The sequence below is a fragment of the Gadus chalcogrammus genome, chromosome 5 (assembly GCF_026213295.1).
Source record: "Gadus chalcogrammus isolate NIFS_2021 chromosome 5, NIFS_Gcha_1.0, whole genome shotgun sequence".
Classification (NCBI taxonomy): domain Eukaryota; kingdom Metazoa; phylum Chordata; class Actinopteri; order Gadiformes; family Gadidae; genus Gadus; species Gadus chalcogrammus.
This window is the reverse complement of record NC_079416.1, coordinates 8,143,643-8,162,913: the sequence shown is the minus strand read 5'-3', so window position 1 is coordinate 8,162,913 and position 19,271 is coordinate 8,143,643. Positions and strand designations below refer to the sequence as shown.

The window sequence follows — 19,271 nt, the reverse complement described above, 5'->3', positions numbered from 1 at the left end:
TCAAAGGAAAAAAACTGCCAGATCTGTACAAAAACGCTAGCTTTGTCACCATCGGCATGTTGCTGGTTTTGGTGGTGTGGATCATCTTCATACCAGTGTACCTGTTCGGAGACGGGGTCTACACAGAGGCCATCAAGGCGGCGGCTGTCCTTGTGTCCAGCCACAGCATGCTCTGTTGCCACTTGGTCCCCAAGTGTTATATCATGGTGTTCAGGAAGGAGCTGAACGACGAGAAAGCCATCACTGATTACATCAGGAACCACTTCGAACAGAAAGGCATTGATGTTTTAAAGTAATAATCATGTCTCCTCAGATTCTTACCATCACCTGAACTCTTAATTTTCAAAGATCAGGTCGGAATTGGTCTGTCCAACGGATGTAATCGAGTTGTAATGTTAGTTAATCTCTGTCTTAGCTCTGTTTAATGTAAATGAAAAATGTCATTGCCTCTACAACTCGGTTTGTACAAACAAATTCAGAGGTCTGTATGTGTGTGAGGGATTAGACTTAAAATCAATGGTGTAATTTAAAAGTTTGTCATATAGCCTACATTGATACAGGATAGTTAGCATACTTTCAAAAATAATCGACAATATGAATAAAATGTTATTAAAGCAGATATTTTCTGAATGCTATCATGGTTAACCAAAATAAAGTGAATAATTTGCATTATTTCACTCACTGAGGGAAAACGAAAGAACGGTTTATTTAATGGAAAGCTGAAAGGAGACACCAGGGCCTGCCTGTATTTAAGACTGTTACACCCCTGCAGATTCCTCTTATTCGTTTCCTACAGCAATGAAATTCCAGAGATTGTCAGCAAAACGAAGTATTTTGAGTCCAGCCAATTCACTATTTTCCATACCTGTGAATAAAGCATGCTTCCCATTATATGCCACTACCTATAAATCAGTTTATGCTTAAGGACAGCGTATTCTGATAAATATTGAGACATTAAAAGTTTGTGTAAGGCTATATATCAGAAAGAATGAAGGGTGCAGTGTTCAGTCACACCAGAGTACTTGGATTGTATAAGAACAAAGTGGCATTAAAGACATTTGTGCCCACCTCCTTCAGTGGGGCCTGTATGGCTCCACCAGCGACCACTGGTTTTACATGATTGGCTTGCTTTACTTTAACTTACTGTGCGTCAATTGAATTGTGGTAAAGAGAGTTGGGTTATATCATTGAGTATATGATTTTTTTCTGAATTGTTAATTTATTTTACACTGGGCTAATAAATGGATAACTTTTCCTTTGCTTCTGGAAACCCGTTATTGCTTTCGGAGTCTACATAATGTATTGGCCTGGAGAAAGTTTAACGACAGGAACCGAATCGTCCCTCCACAGATTACCCCATTTTTAACTCATTAAATTTGTTATGAGGAACGACTTCTTAGTTTATACATGATCAGGGAATAAAGTATCACACATGCCGTTTTTTCATTTATTAGAAAGAAATACAAAATTCTCAAATTTCCATAGGAAAGCGATATAAATGCAATCCCATCTCCATTGATCCATTTAAAAATGTATTGTTAATCATTTGGCTATAACATGATCACTACGGTTGAAAAAAAAAAATCATTAAAAATAACAGAAAGAAAGTATGCCATTTGAGTCCCTATATTTTATATTTAATCAGTTCTGGACAGAAGTGAAAACCTCCTGGAAAACGATCATGTAGCAGCAGTTCTTGATATGAAAGAAGACCCCCTCTTAATGGAATGGAGGGTTCTCAGATCAACAGGATCCAAAGTTTGACGCATAAGATCCCCCAAACATACAGACATAACATCCAATTACGATGTCACAAGTAGTTGATCTGTAACGGCATGGGCGGCACAGTGATATTTTGTGAGCCCCAGAGCTGGGACTACAAAGACCTCTTCCCTCAAATTCCGCTTAGCAGAAGCCTTGTTGGAATGCTACGTTACTCAAGAACTTAAGTCCACACTACATAGCGGACTAGCGCTGCTCCCCACCTTCCATACAGAACCGAGTACACCAACAGGTCCACCTAAGCACTCCCTCCCACCCTTGCATCTTACTGGCCTTTCAATGAACGTACACTTAGTAAAGAAGAACACCATTGCCGTATCCCAATATCCATGCTTCCATGAGTACACTTCAACGTAGTACACTTTCCGTACTCACTAAGTGCGCTAATTTTTTAGATGTCAGTGTTGTTCCGAATCGAATACTCCGTGGTGCACTAACCGGAAATTACGATCACGACTGCCGCCACGGCTCCTCCCCCGCAATAAACATCCCGCTTTGAATGGTGAACTCTTAACGCCTAGCAGCTATAAAAACTACAAAATGATTAATGCAGGCTATGGGGAAAGAGCGCTGACGTTGGTTCAGCCTGGTTCCGCCCTCTTCCGCTACGTAGCTAAGATGGCTGCCGTTGAGTACAAAAAGTGTACATTGATCCACACTTGACGATTTGATCGTTTTGAGTACACCATCCGAGTCCTTTCAGTACACTTATTTTCACCCGATCTGAATTGGAACGCCCTACGTACTCAAACAAAGGCTAGTTAGTACGGATAGTATGGATATTGGAACACGGCACAGGACGCTGAGGTATTGGGACCGCTGGTGTCGGCTGGTTAGGCCAGGAGGTTCTGGTGGAGCTTAGCGGGCAGCTCCACCGCGCTCTCGCTGCCACAGCTGGCTGCGACGCAGGCTGGGCCGGCCTCCTCCACAGGGGCGGGCATGCCTGGGTGTTGATCTGCTGCATGCACTTCCTGGGGGGGGGGGGAATTCAAAAGGTCAGACTTCAGATTATGTCTGGGTTTAAGATTTCAGCTTTTGTAAAAGAAGACCCCTTGTGCTTCTGTGGATAAACTGACAGGAAATACAGCCACTTATGAATAGGGTTAGAGTAAAGCTCAACTCACCAGGCAGGGCGGGACATGACATAGTGGATGTCTGGAGTTGCAAAGCCGTTGAAGTTAGAGGAGGCGGCCACTGTGTAGGCCCCCATGTTCTCAAACAGCAGCCAGTCTCCCATCTGCAGGTCAGGCAGGCTGCAGTACTCGGCGATGCGGTCCAGGCCGTCACAGGTCGGCCCCCAGATGCTGCACGTGTACATGGCCTCATCTGGCTTTGGCTTCTGCTCAAACAAAAGGGGACATAAGCATTAGTATAGCACAATTGTTGGAAATAAAATAAATGATCAACAAATTAAAAAATTATGAATAAATATTAAAGCTCTCTATATTACCGTGTGCAAAATCGGGAGGCATTCAGCATGGTCGTAGAGGATACAGTTGAAGGAACCATACACTCCGTCATTGACATAGTACATCATTGTCTTTTCGTTGGTCTCATCGTCCTCTTCTTCTACACCGGAAAAATAGCACGTTATGAGGATGCAATGCATATAAAAAGGCATTTCCAGACTGACATATTTTGAAAGGGTCAAAAGGATAGGTGTCACAACAAAGAAATGTAAATCAACCATAGTTTAGTGTAATAAATATAGTGACATTTCTCCGAAGAGCAACCGTTTTCGAAAGCCCTCTTTGCTATTGATGCCGCCATTACCATTTGAGGGAGACTGCTCCTTCACGATGACCTTCTTGGCTATGATGTTGACCGCCAGCGTGTAGGCAGACGCAACGTAGTAGCGACCCGGCTCGGCGATGATCCGGACTCCACCATCAGCAGGGAAATACTTATCCAGGGCTGGGTTGATTACTGCTGTGATCTTTAGTAGGAGGGGAGAAGAATGTCATTTTACTATGCCAAGCACAAAAAGGCATTCCTAGCTAATTGTGTTGTCAAAGAGATTGTTTTTTCGATAAATATCTATACTGACTTTTGAAAGGGTTTTGATAATCATTCTCTGCAGTATCATTACTCTTGTTTCCAGCTGAGCTTTCTTGCTTATGCATAACTGTTAGGGATGAGTCAGTCGCGACCGATTCGTTACAACGAACCCCGAACGTGAACGAATACCGAACGTTTTTATTTATGACCATAAATAAGTTCAAGTTCTGTAATGACTGAACAATGAAGAATTAAACGTTAAGTAAAATAAAATTATAAATGTAAAACCATGAATGAAATATAGAGAGTAAGCAAGTGGTATAAATATTGGTGGGGCGTTCGGTTATACTATATAGCAAGCATCTCCAAACGGCGGACCGCGGTCTTGACGGTCCTGTCCGGACCCATGACCAGTTTAAAATAAAAAAAAAATATTTGTAATTTTTCTTAAGACGTAATCTGACGTAACGAATGAATCAAAAACGGCCGAATCAAATAAACGAATCGTTATAGTGAACTGAACTGAAAGAACTAGGAAAATAATCATTTTGCCCATCCCTAATAACTATACATGCACAGCAATGGCACACGTAACAAAATTTTACCTTCACAACCTTAATTATATGAAAGCTGAGCATCCACTGATTCCAAGAGTCCAAACCATATCAATCTGTGACTAGAACTCAACAAACTAGAGTTAATAACTTAATCGAGAACCAACGTACCATTTTATTTTTACAACCAAAAATGATGTCCTATCTTAGTCCTCAAAGTTTACTTTGATCGATAAAACCACCATAAACAGATAATCCAGTGTTTGGGCCCACTAATGATTGTGTTTGCCATCAATGACCCAAGGTTTCTGAGGAACTAGATAAATTGGATTAAATCAGAACACATGTCCTTCAGTGCCATCTGGTGGCCATACTTGGATTTGCAAGTGTTTTGCTTCATGTCATTCAATTAGATTTGCGCTGAACTTGGAACTGGATTCAGCATATGCTTTGTTCTAGCTCCATTCACCGTTAACCAAGTAGTATCCACAATGAAACTTCACTTGAACAACAATCTTTATTTTGCCACCAAGCTGACATATTATAGCCCTTGCAGTTGTAGAGAAATACTCCATTTTATTTTCTGAACAAAAATAAATAAAAGTTCTCCCAGTGGTATCGAAAAGCCATATTTTCAAGCTAGTGTATCGAAGGTAGAAAATCCAGTATCGTAAAAACACTAAGCCATAGGATAGGTGATTAATACTCTTGGAAAAAGAGCAGAAGAACAAAAACAAGACAGACAGGGCACAGGTGAAAATTACCTCTTCAAATTTGAGTTTGACATCCTCAGAGCCGGGGAACCCTCCACCAATGTCCAGCAGGCTCATCTTGTAGCCAAACTCCTCCTGGGGACAGCAAAAGGGTAAGTGTGTGATGCAGATGCATTGAACCCACCGGAGAACCAATCTTCAGATAGAAAGGGGCTGAACTCACGGCCATATCGAACACACAGCGGGCGTCGGAGATGGCCTGGGTGTACGTCGCGGGATCCCTGCACATGCTGCCCACGTGGAAGCTGACCCCTATGACGTCCAGGCTGAGCTCCTTGGCCCGCTGCAGCAGACCCCGGCAGCCCTTGAGGGTGGCCCCAAACTTCACACTCAGGGGACACACCGAGTTGGAGTCGTCTGTGGCGATACGCAGCACCAGCCTAGAATGGGGACAACTTTTAAAACCCTGCGCAAAATAAGAGACATGCAGGACTACCCCTGGTGCTAGTGAGAGGAGGGGGCTGTTTAAACTCCTCTCCGCCCTTTACAATGACTACACCCACGCCACAGTGCCGTCTGAACAGGAGTCCACTCAGCAACAGAGTACGAGTTCCACAGGGAACCCCTAGTCTTTGTGGCAAATGAATTAACACCTCTCACTAGGGAAATGAGTCAGCCACACGTACTCTGCTTATTTTATGGCTAATATGTATATCTATGCTGTGTCAATACTGTGTTTATTCTCTACCATTAACTTTGATTGATTTATTTTGCAAATAAGGTCCACTGGGATCATAAAGTAGCCTGTATCAGTATGACAGAGTGCGATAAAATGCGGGGTTACAATGACCCCATGACTTACTTTGCGTTTTCATGGCAGCGTGCCACCTTCAGGAGTTCCACTTCGCTATCAAAGGTCATCTTCTGGACGCCGTGGGCGGAGGCATACTTGATCTGGGAAGCCTGCTTGCAAGGGTTGGCGTAGATGATTCTGCTCGGCGCCACACCCAGTGACTCGATCTGTTGAATCTCCGCCTGAAGTGCAGGACAAAATTAACATTATTCCCACATTAAAAAAGATGCATTGAACCATGATGTGGTTCCAACCAGATATTCTAGATTTTTTTAATCTTAATCTCTAGATTTAGTCAAAACATAGCCTTTCTGGGTCTGACCAAACTTCAACCATCAATAAAAAAGATATGGCATTTATGTTTTCCGAATCAGTATAAATATGAAAATGAAACTCAAAATAAAAACTCACCTTGCTGGCGCAGTCAAAGCCACAGCCCAGGGAGGCCAGGGTTCGCACCACTGAAATGCTGTTGTTGCATTTGACGGCATAGAACGGAGTGACCCGTGGAAGAGCCCGTGCCCAGCGCAGGTGCTTCTTCACCACGTCACCCAGGTCACACACGTAGAAGGCATCACGGTCGTCCTACAGAGGTTCAGAAGCGTTAAATATATAATACCTTTCGGTGGGGTGACCACACGTGCATACATATTGCTGAACACAGCCAAGCAGGCGCCACGCTTTGTTAACAATTCAGAATAAGACCCTTACACCGGTGGAGGACTCGATGATCGTCTGGTCAACGCTGTCTCTGGCGGTAAAGCCTTCCTCCAAAAAGGACAGGTTGAACTCGGCCGGACACAGAGTTTTCATCGTCACAGGGGGGATAAAAGGAGTCACAAAAACACCCTGGAAGAGGAAGAGCGCATGCATAGTCAGAAACACAGAATCGAGGGTGGCATTCAGAACACAAGTAATACAATTAATGCAGTCAGTAAAAAAGAAAACAGGTCAAAGCAACTTACTTGGATACTAAGGAGATTTAATCCGTTGAGGCTTTAATCAGGTTAAGGGTAGCCAGGGAGGCTCGCCGGTAAAGTTGAATCCTTTCAGATAAGACTCGAGGCCGCGGCCTGCAGAGTAGCCAGTGTGTACTTTCCTGAAGTGGTTTATCTAGAAAGATTGCAGAGGACTAGTATTTTAGACAAATTCACTCGCATAAGTGACAACAAAAAATAACGCAGGGCTGTTAAAATTTGGTCTATGAGATAACTCACGTGGTGGACCATTAACATGCAACATTTTTACAATAATTAATATTTTCTGATGTTAAAATACAGTGCAGATAAGTGTATAATGTTGTACCCACAGCTACACCATCGGTAAAACCGGCATTGCCAATTGTAATTTAAACCAGTGTTTGGCATTACGCAGACTACATGTGGAAAGCTGCGTAACAGCAAGACACCCAAATGATCTCTACCCATTAAACCAATCGAATTATAGCATGCTCCACATTTTATGGATGACACCTTGAAGGAGGCCAACAATCGCAACAGGGCTTGTATATCGAATGCATCATGGGATATTTTAACCCCGCCATTTCTAGAGTACTGGAGAGTTGTTGTAAAACCCAAAAGGAGCCCTATCCTAATCAAAAAGTTGTTTTTCCACGTGGGACAGACCATAGCCGTTTCAAACAACAATTTCCCCAGAATAACGACTAATTACTCAACAATGACCACACCTAACTGCCGTTCCTCCTATACTTGCGAAATGAGGCGGGCATGGCGATGTTACGTCACGGTGTATACCGCCCTACCCTGACGTAACGGTTGCCGGTATTCTGCCAAATATGATACCTATCAAATCGTGCTACCTAGAGGTTCTGCGCAAGGTAGCATGATGCTATCCTATCAAGCTTGATAGGGTAGCATGAATCCATTCATGACAAGGGAGCATACAATTGCAGACGTCTAAATCGGAGATTTCAGGGGTACAGCGTGTATATTTTACACCAGTACTACACCGCGGGTCATTATTGCCGGCATGCGCATGCGCAGAGCCACTACTTTCGAAGGAGAAACTTCCTCCATCCATGTGGTTGATTAACAATTTATAGAGCATGATAATCTAGCGTGGAGTAATTCCGACAAATCGAAAACGATATCAAACAGTGTGCCTTGAGTCTTTAAAACCATCACAATTCGTCTCTTTAGATATATTAACTATGTAACGGGTTCGGATATACAATGAAACGCTCACGGACCAAGCCACGTCGTATCAAATCAAGAAGCCATTAACCCGGCCCCCTAGCGTCTAACCATTTAAACGGCTAAAAGCCAGTTTGACCAATCAAACTATATTTACATTCACATTGAAAGTCAGATCGTTTTACACAAGTGATATTTAACACATCTTAAAAGTAAGGAAATACAACGTTACATTTAGCCGGGAAAAGTGACATTGAATTAAAGTTAGTTGTAAGAAATTGAAATTAGTTAATTCAATCGACGTTCTTACCTTAAAAAGCATTTACAAAGAGTGTGTCCATTAGACCAGAATTCTGGAATGAAATGATAAAGTGCAGCAGTAAGACGTGGTGCTCCTCTCTACAGACTGAGCTCAAACGGTAATGGACGACCCCTCTCCACCACGGTATTTATAGACGTCGCGTCGCTAAGGCAACACGAGACTAGCTCAAACCGGCCCGCCCACCGACGTCTGAACCGGTTTGGTCTTGTCATCCAATACACAGGGTGGTGGTCATCCGATTCCCAGCCCTAGGACAACGACAATAATTGTTGTCGCAAACTCTACAGCGACCTTTCCTTTCCAGGATTCAGTTAAAAAGGAGATGTTTACTTAAGTGACTTAAATATATTAAATGATACGAAGTGTTTGCTCTCTTCAAAGCAAAAAATCAATCTACACTGAGCAGCTGACTACTGTTACTTCGGATTCCATTGCTGAAATCACAATAGAGACCATTTTTATTTATTTTTTATTTTATTTTTTTACAATTCTTGAATCTGCTAAATTGAGAAGGCGTAAGATTTGCATTAAACATGTCTTTCCTAGGCTCCCCGAAGTTTAGAACTGGCCCTGGATGTAATCTCTACACTTGAGGAGGGTTTATTGTCTGCCAAACAATTGTTTTCGTTACTCAGCCCTATATGTCGTTAAAGCGGCAAAATACAACCTTTAGTGGCCTGTGAAAGGGTAATCTGTGCAACTATGAACAAAGGGTGGACTATTGCTTATTTGATGCAAACCGATATTGTGCTTATTCCCACCAACTCCTGCTGTATGAGTATAATTCTAATTATAAGCCTGTGTGGGGGCAGTATATGTTTTTAAAGATTGTGATGAACCAATTAAAAAATAACTGCTTATTTCTAGGTCATTTATTTATTAGTATGAAAAATACTAAACTATCCCTGGGTTTAAGTCTATATAGTAGGAATGCAGGTTCAAGCTTACTCGCAAATGAGGGCGGGACAGGACATGGAGCAAGTCTGGATTTTCAAAGCCACTAAAGTTTGAGGAGTCTATCAGTGTAGGAAACCCATGTCTCAAACAGCAGCCAGCCTCCCTGTTGCAGGTCAGGCAGGCAGGCAGCAGAACTCGGCGATGCGGTCCAGCAGGTCTGATAGGTCAAATATTATTAAAACTAACAGTGACTTTGAACTTGCCTTGTGCATAGATCCGGGGGAAATAAGCATGTTCATATTGGACACAGTTGGAGGAACCGACACTTACCGTCATTAACAAGTACATGATTGAAGTCTTTGAATCTGCAAATAACGGGAGAACTCAGTCATAGCCGCGGAGGTACAACAACAGGGCTGGCAAATACAGGGGATCGAGGTAGAAGTTGGTTGCAGGGGCTTTGTGGCCACATATCTACCGTCAGGCTGCTGAAGGGGATGGGATTCTGAGGACCTCTAGCACACCATAAGGCCGTCAGCAGGGTGACAGCAGAAGGGGCCGCAGCTAGGACGCCAGTGTGCGCGCGTTGAGGCACTCGGGAGCTGTCAGTTATACCGTCCAATCCCGACTGAGTAATTGCAGTTTACTATCAAATATATTGATGACAAAGCTATCTGATATATCTACTCTATGAAATAACTATGAACTAAACCATTGGCATATAAGATAAATAATAATAATAATATTTCATTTATAGTGCCCTTTTCATCCGAAGATCTCAAAGGGCTACAGGTTCATGTGGCAAAAAATCAAAATAAAAAGGGGGTTTAAAACATCTAAGAGCGGGAGCTAAAGGTTTTTTACAAAGAAATTTTTTAATTCCTATCCACAATCAGTGGATTGTTCACTCTTGCAATTGCAAAGCAGAAATCACTCGACTCACTTTGTGTTTTCATGGGAGTTGACCAACTAATGAGTTCTGCTTCACTATAAAATGTAATCTGGACACCGTGGAAAAGAGCGGTATATTTGATCTGGGACATCTGCTTGGAAGGGTAAGCATACGTTTCATTCTTGGCTCGCTAGACTCTAGATTCAACCTGAACAATATTTAACTTAAAGCTGAGGGCTTTAACCAGTCTGAAGGGAAACAGCTATCAATGATTCGTCTACTAAGGCTGCATTCTAATATGACGAAAGCATTCATTCCAGAAGGAATCAAATATATGATTTGACCGATGTGGTCCAGTGACACATCTGGAATTTAAATCCAGTGCATAGCTTTAGTTTAAAGCAGCAGCCACTGGATTGAAAGTGTCACAAGGACCAAATATCTGTGGCTGAGGTCATGGAAAATAATTTCAGTTAAGCCCATAGTCTCAAAAAAACAAGAAAAGCAATGGCCAGAGAATCAGCAAAGCCATAAGAGAACAAAAGGTATAAATTATTCTTTCCGATTGTATGTTTTGTACGTTTTCTTAGAAATTGCTTCATACCAACATCAATCAGATCAGTAGAAATCAACAAGGTTGCAGTACCACAGACAGTCGTCACCATAATGGTGCCTATTTGGTATTGGTGTACTACATAGTATATACAAGGACCCCAAGACCATCTCTCTCTCTCTCTAATGGAATTTCTGTTATTCCCCCCCCTCCCCCAAGTTACCAAAGGCCCAATAACAAACATGATTGTCATCGTCTGCCCACATCATACACTCTGTGTGTGTGTGCGTGCGTGCATGCGTGCGTGTCCTTAAAAAACTAATAGAAAAGCCTCCTTCTCACAGTTTTCATTAATCAATGGGAATAAAAGAAGAGTATCATTGTTTGGACGCCATTTCCATTAATTGAAACCCAAGTTTTGCAACCTGTGCCAAAATCAACAATACCAAAAATTTTGTTGATGGCCGTCATCGGGAACACATGTTTATAATTCCATGTATGTCCAACCCTAAAACGGTGACTACTACTATAAGCTAAACAATAGTTTTAAAGTCAAACAACATTAAGAGCTGAACAGAATATCAGTTGGTGGGCCCAGATGCTACTGATCAGACCGGAAATCTGAAAGTTTCTCTTCTGGGCTGCAAGCCAATATGAGCAGATGGCCCAAGTTTGCTTCCTGTGTGTGTTTGTGGGCGTGTGTTTGTGTGGTGGGGTGTGTGTTAGGGGGGACTAATTTGCTAGGGGGGCTTTGCATTAACCCTTCCTGATTCTTTCCCCGCCTTTTCTCCTGTAAGGTCAGACCATGTGACCCAGAAAGCCTTTGACTGGGGAAGCTCTTAACAAGCCTTTGAGTACACTGATCGTTTCATCAGCTTCAAACTCACAGCTTTACAGTAGTGACTACACCCACAAGCCCACTGACGCTGAAGAAAACCTTGAACTGAGAGGTTAGGAATGGGCCAGACACAATTGCGACCTAGAGTTAGAAGAAGGCAGGAACTATTTCATAATGTATTTTCTACAAACCCCAAATAGTTATTTTATTGATATTATGTTATTTTCTAGGTAGTGTTAAGTAGGCTATTTCCTCTAAACAAAAAACAAAACAAAACTATGATTGGAGATAAGTGGGTTATCTGCTGTGTGATAAATAAAACCTTTAGTTAGAATGACAGTACCCTACAAGATAGTCTAGTTATACATTCCTAAATATCGTTCCGTAAGTGAGACTCTGTGCTCTTCCTATGCAGGTCCTCCTCTGTGAACTGAGCCAGGGTTTCCCCGAATGCCCGAGGCCCACTGCCAGCGGGCCGGTCCCCCTCCACCCCTTCACTCCTCCCCCTTCTATCGAGGTTGACTTGCTCCGACTAAGCTCGCCCAACGACGTGGACAGCAAAATGTGGTCTCGTCTTTATCATTTTTTTTTTTCTTTTGCCCGGGACTGCTTTTGTGCCCGTCTGCGGTTCCCTCTGTGCTCGCCCCAGAACGGCTTACATCAGCACATTTCACTGCTTTGATCCTATGTGGATGGAAAAAAAGAGACGGGGAGAAAAAAGTGAATCCTTTTTTTTTTCTCCCTCTGAAGCTTCTTTCTATGCCTTTCAACACTGACACATCATCATAGCCCTGTGGCGTCAAGTAGGACACTTGGAGAGATGTGTTAGACAGACAGTGAACCCGTTGCACATTTGATGAGGTAACAGCACCAATAATACTATAAGTACTGATTCTCATGACGACAAGGTAGGCTCATTTCATATCGTGCAGATTCACAATTTCCAGACATCTCTAACTTGAGTATGATTGATTGGATATTTGGGGATGTTTTGCTGCCCTTTAAAACGTCCACAAATATATACAACATATGACCTCGAGTCTTGGCACACGGTCGATTCATATTCTCTGGAACTTCCTTAGGAAGTTGGAGGAGGGAAATGGAAAAGGCAGGTGTTTCCAGCACATGTGCACGTATGCTTTTCCTGCATATGTAGATGAGTGTCAGTAACTTTTGTCAAAGCAAGGGATCCAAATCTGGTGGTATAGGATCCCACTCCGGGGCGTTCAGGTAACCCTTGCCGTGTCATGGGACGACCTCTGAGGAGGCTGGAGGGGAGTCATCTCTTACAGACCTGTCCTGTCTGACCCACTGCACCCTCACCCTGCTCCCCGGCTGTCTGTCTGACCCACTGCACCCTCACCCTGCTCCCCGGCTGCCTGTCTGACCCACTGCACCCTCACCCCTGCGGTCTGTCTGACCCACTGCACCCTCACCCTGCTCCCCACCTGTTTGTCAGTGGCCCCGGGAGCTGGGGTTCCAATGTGATCCCTATAGTCCTACAGTATGTGACGGAAGGTTTGAGACAGACCACTGCGCACATGAATTTGCCTTAGTAGAAGAAAGTGAGATTTTGAAACTATACAACCCAAGAAAATCCTCTTTGCTCCTGACTTCCGTGTTTCTCCGCCGTTGAAAAGTGTTATTCAGTCACAGGTATGATTGACAGGCAAGGTGGAATACCCGAACCAATCAGGGAGCAAGCCCTGTTTGGGCACAAATGAGCCGGGAGTGGTCTAAGATCAAAATGGACTCATACAGATGCATTTCACTCACTGATAGCTGAGCTGGCTATGCCATTTCTCACAATGCGAAGTTTGCATATCCATGCATCGATAATGTCATACTATAATATCCTGCACAAATATATTTAAAGTGAATAATGTCTAGTAATGTAATGTGGGGAATGAATGTGACATAGTAGACACAATAAAATGGTTGTACCTACCATGTGCCAACACAGACTGAAAGCCAATAGAAAATGATTCAAATCATGTCATGGTAAACTGACAACGGTGGACTCTGAACTTTCATGACGCACATCGGCGATAAAGGGAAATCTTTCTCCCAAGGTGTTGAGAGAGAAAGTTGTAAATATGCTCCATTTTACTGAGCCTTCCCAACCTTGAAAAAATAAAACCGGTATATATAACGAGTCAACCACAGACGCAAGCCGCTGTGGATGAAACAGGAACATTGGCGTCACATGCCTCGGCGCCCGAGGTCTTTGACAAGCCCAGCCACCCACCCATGGAACTCCACACAATGATCCATGGAAAGGGAGACATTTCCTGTGTGCTGTAATCGTTTGCTCCTAACTCTTTGGCTTGGGGTTAGTGTGCAGGCAGGCCACCATAATTATCACTGTTGTCCTACCCTAGATGTTCATTGTCTCATAGTCCGTCTTTCCCAGAATTCCTTGGCTGAACATAGCCAGTGTGTAATACTTGCTGAAAACAACTGCAATGAGATATGATTTATGAGTCATCTGAAAGAATGCCATTCTTCATTTAATATTGGAGAATGGAATACCTGAGGTTAGTAGAAGTAGATTGAATTCGGATAGGATTAATTTATTGACTAATCATATAACTCATGTACAAAATGTTCTTCAATACTAATTACATTTAATAGGCCAAAATGTCAGATGTTGATAAATATAAATAATATCTCCAAGGATTTTTTGCATGACATGATTTGATTAAATTTGTAATTATTTTTAAGCACCACAATAACTCAAATGTTAATTTCCGATAAATGTTCGTTATAAATACGCATGAAAAGGATTTGATACAATCTTATAATTTCTGCCATTTGCCGAAGGAAAAGAAAATACAAATAACCCACAAATCTTCCCCAGCATTCGAGGCCTAGGGCCCTTAATTGCTCCATCAGTCTAACCATCTAACGCTATGAGGAATATCAAATAGCAATCCCTTGTTCTCGTCTGTTTATGTCCTTGTTTTTGTGCAATGGGAAGTGGCAACATTGGTTGAGCCACTTCCTGTGGTCCTAAATCGAGGTTGTCACGGCGAGGCCGGGGCATATTGAATCAGAAAGGAGGCGAGTTGACTGGAAAACATTCATTCTTCAACAGTGGCTGGTGACCACTTGGCCAAAATAAAGGCCATTTGTTTTGACTGCAGACTGATGGCAAATAGGTCAGGGTGACTTCAGAGGCACAATAGAGTGAGCTAGGCCGGGGTTCTGTGGCCATCCTCAGCAACAATCCACTTATCTGAGGAACTAAACCCTTGCCGCTCACATCTACTTATTCATTACATTGGCAATCTTGGAATACTCTTCAATTGGTTCATGTCATGCCTACAAACCTGGAAACTATTCGGTTCAGATGTGCAATCTCCCTCCTCCCCTGCCCCCCTTCATCTACAGGGTTCCGGGAGGGTCAATTCTAGGTCGGAAATCATGTTTCCGTCTTTGCTGCGATCACAGCTGTACCTCTCACTGAAATGTCCCAAAAACGTACTTATGCAAATTTACAATCGAATGAATTTTGCCCCCAGACAATATAAATATGTTTCAAACAATGTTCTAATTTTCTTTTGTAGATTATTACAGAGCGTTTTTTTTTGACTAAAACACTGCATTCTTGGATGTAGTTTTGGCTATTTGTGCTTGTACATTTATAAGCATATAGTATGAGGAATTGAAATAAGGCAAATTACACATTTGTAACAAATAAAATAGTTTATAGTTCAGGCCTACTGTTGTTCAGCTGGTACCCTCACCGTATACTGTAATAAACAATATAAAAAACTAAACACAAATAAAAGTAAAATACCTCTCAGTCTCTCGAACACACACACACACACACACACACACACACACACACACACACACACACACACCCACACACACACACACACACACACACACACACACACACACACACACACACACACACACACACAATTACCAGGCTGGGCGCTGAACAGCAGAGCTGGAGACAGATCCCCCGCTCCCAATCCTCACGTTGCGTGTGTCTAAAACCCCCGTCCTCAGAGCAGGATCCAGACACTTGCCTTCTCAATAGTGGCCCCCACCCCGGCCCCTCCTCGCCGCCGCCACCACCTCTCCCTCTTCCCCCCACCTCCCCGTCCTCCCCCACCGCCCCGTCCTCCGCGGCCCCAGCCCCGGGGCCGCCCCCGGGCGCTGCTCAGGTGGCTGGCCGGGCGGCGCAGCGCCTTCCGCTCCTGGTGGTGCTCTCGCTCCGCCTGCCGCTGCTTCGACTGCTCCTCCGACTGACCCCGCGGGGGGGAGAGAGACAGACACAGCAGCCACGTTAGTACCAGGGATCAGGCGCCAATGCGGCTGCTCGCAGTGCACCAATCAGGTGAACTGCTAAACGCAACGTGATCCCGTTGGGGGGGGTCAGCGGGTTACGAGTGTCCACAATGAATTTGGAGGAGCCAAAAATGGGTAGGAACTGCTTTGCACATTTAAATCCCAAGTAATATATGTTCTTCTGTCAAAAAGTTCTTCTCAGGTAATTTCTCAAACACTAAGATTGATTCTTAGTATTGGGGATACGATGACTTGAGGAAATAAAAAGGAGTAAATTGCAATGGAGAAACTGCATCTTATTCCTAGTCCTGCTAGGGACTGATTATAGTCATAGCTGGTGTGGTTAAATACAGAGCTAGAAGCCATTGTGGCTAGAAGATTGGCATTATGAAAGCACACAGTTACACAGTTATTGATCGGGTTTACTCCCACACTGTGATGACGTGACTAAGTGAACCCCACTTTTTCAGCCCGATGAGATTTAGTAAAGATTTGTATCGGGCTGATAGTTCTAGGAAAGTGGGGGGAGTTGGCAGTACTGTAAAGATATCGGTATCAGCCCAGAAATCAGAACCGTGCGACTCCGGTGGTGGAGTCCCAATAATCCTCCTAGTCTGTGAGCCCCGAGCTAACGTAGCTTAGCGACAACCGGGTCGGGTCACTAGGCCGTGATGCCTCTCAGTTGGGCCGGTGAAGTCACACTCGAGTGTTGGGCCTTGTTGAATTAAAAAAAGAAAACAAGAGAAAACGCACCTTTTTGAGGGTGAAGGTGACCTGTTTGCTGCCCACTGCAGAGTCCTCCATGTTGCTGGTCCCAGAGTGCTCCTCCATCTTCAGCCGGTCCTCCAGAGAAGCCCTAGTGACGGGGACAGAGTCCGTTAGACGTATTGATCCTTCACCTCGATAGCATTCAGCAATACAAGCCAATGTTTATTTGAACCGCGGGACATGTTGATAACACGACTGGCATGCTATCGATCAATCACCGTGACCGTTGTATCGCAACAGTTTTGTTTTTGATGCAAACTTCCTCGAAAGAGTGATCGGCTGTTTTTAGTGAAGGAACAGGGTAACAACCTCAAAAACGAAAGTCTCCAAAACACGGACGTATTAAATAATGCCCAACCACTATCTTAATCCACCTCATCTGCAAACTGTCCTTCACTACACTATTTAACACTTAAAAATCAAACATAATTGACACCTCTAAAATACATTTTGATGAAAATACAGAGTATACGCTTATAATCACTGGCTAAATGTGATTAAGGGTTGAATCTCAATTATATAAGATGTAGCATACTGTAGTCGCGTTGTAAATTAAAGTTAACGATTGTCACGATTTCGTTGGTCTGTATTTTCTCTTGGTATGTCGTATGCTTTTTCCATTTCCTATGTTCGACTATGTGCGTGATGTAAAATGACCGTAACTTGCCTAACCTTAGCTGCTCTTTATAGTCTATCAGAGACGCAGACAATAAGGGCCTGAAGGAACCTTTGAGTTACTTGAAAAGTGGTTTCATGGCACTAAATATTTAGAAGGATTTTTTTGTCATTAATCGATATGGTTGTTAGTTACGTAATATATGCACCTAGTACACATACACACACACACACACACACACAAAAGGGACTCACTTCTTGAGCTTCTGCGTGTGGCCCACGTCGCCGAAGCTGCGGAACTCCTCCCCGGCCCGGATCTGGAAGAAGCGGGGCTGGCCCCCCCTGGCGGGCCCCCCGCCCCGCGGTCCGAGGCCGCGCCGCCCCTGCCGCCCCCGACCAGGGTGGTGTTGCGGTCGCCCTGCTTCCTGTCCTGCAGGCGCTTCTCGCGCTCCTCAAAGTACATCTGCCGCCGCTGCTCCCGCACCTCCTCCACCCAGCTCTTGTCGTCGTCAGAGCTCTCGTCCGAGCTGCCCCTCCCCTCCGGCTCCTCCTCCTCGCCGCCGTCCTCCTCCGCCTGCAGGGGGGGGGGGGGGAAGGGGTTCGCGGTTACGCGCGGCTTAAAGGCTGAGCCGGAACCAGTGAGGGGTCCCCGCCGTGTGCTGAGACGGCTCGAGGAGCAGAGTGCATATCTATACCTTCAGGGCGTATACGGAAATGGCAGAGATAGCATCTAACGCAGACCCTTGCATGAACTACCACCGACAAAGGGATGCATTGAAATGTGATCCCCCGCGTCGGTCACGCTGCCGTCGACGGTCTTTAAGATCGTACGGTTCTCTTGTGTTGGCGCATCCACCTCTCTCGGACTGGCTGGAGAAATGGGGGGGAAAACAATGGTGTCGGCGTACCTGGGCGGCCTGCTCCGCCATCTGCCGTAGCTTCTTCTTCCTCTTCTGCTCCACCTTGGAGACGATGGGGTTGCGCAGGCGGTAGTCCTCGCTCTGCTCGGCACCTGAAGTCGGGGTTCTCGACATCACCTTGAGCGGTCGTCGCCCAGGATTGCTGGGGATGTCCTGCGGAGGGGCGTGGGGGGGTCGCGTGTTAAGAGGATCCAAAGGGATTCATGGGAAACCCGCTGGACCCGCACGGGGCCTGAGGCACAACCCTGGCAAACCTGGAATCGCCTCTGACTGAACACTAAGGGCGCAGGATATACTTCAAATTCAGACATTAACTATTTTAGTTTTTTAAGTTCTTTCGTGGGTCAGAATACTTAGGGCCCCAGAGCTGATAGCCCGGGGGGACCCATTCCCTATCTTCTGTCCCGCAGCATATCTTCTAATGGCCTCCCCTGTCCCTGGGTGACCATCCGTATGATTATTGTCCGTCATAACGTCTGAAGAAAATATTATAACGCTGAATGGAATTTGATCCACGGGAATGTTGTGAACAGGCTACAAACACAACACCTTTGTGTTTATCGCGGATTCGTTTTTACGCCCAACAAACGAGCCTGCTAAGCGTCGACGATAGCTCGTGGTTCCTCCTCATGTCGTTGCCTTGAGCAATTAAGGCTCAGCCCCGTCCCGGGACGCTCCACCACCGACCCCGGGAGGTTCAGCGGAGTGTCTTTCGGGGCTCACTCTTTCGGCTATATTCTATCTGAAGTAACGGGGAACGGCCTTGGTTGCCGAATAAGGAGCCATGAATTTTATCTTCTCTGGAAACTGTGTACAAACTGACTGGGTCTTTTGTTCCCTCTATCTACGGTGTCCTTCTCAGTGTTCGGCAGAAGCAGGCTTTTCCTCTTGGGCCCTGCAGCCACGCAGGCCCTGCGCCCCACCAACACGCACCTGCCTTCTTCTCTTTCCTTGGCAGTCAGCTCGGCCTGGTCGTCTCTTCCTCCATCAGCTTGAGAGCCATCTGCTTGTTCACCTTGGGCAGCTTCTGCTCCGATAACCACACAACACACACACAACAGCAGCACACACACACCCAGTTTATTTTAGAGCCCTTCAAAAACAACAA

General features: G+C 44.7%; 1 protein-coding gene and 1 pseudogene across 1 annotated transcript; one reads left to right on the top strand and one right to left on the bottom strand.

Annotated features, from left to right (window-relative positions):
* The window catches only part of LOC130382309 (ornithine decarboxylase 1-like), a 58,862-nt pseudogene that overhangs the window by 13,836 nt on the left and 25,755 nt on the right, over nucleotides 1–19,271 (top strand).
* On the bottom strand, nucleotides 543–8,483 carry LOC130382308 (ornithine decarboxylase-like). The gene is given in 12 exon segments (XM_056589966.1): nucleotides 543–2,728; nucleotides 2,731–2,753; nucleotides 2,907–3,121; nucleotides 3,233–3,348; nucleotides 3,556–3,718; nucleotides 5,099–5,182; nucleotides 5,271–5,487; nucleotides 5,910–6,082; nucleotides 6,312–6,485; nucleotides 6,612–6,749; nucleotides 6,866–7,013; nucleotides 8,364–8,483. Coding segments are annotated over 10 exon segments (1,380 nt in total). The 5' UTR covers nucleotides 6,714–6,749; nucleotides 6,866–7,013; nucleotides 8,364–8,483; the 3' UTR covers nucleotides 543–2,615.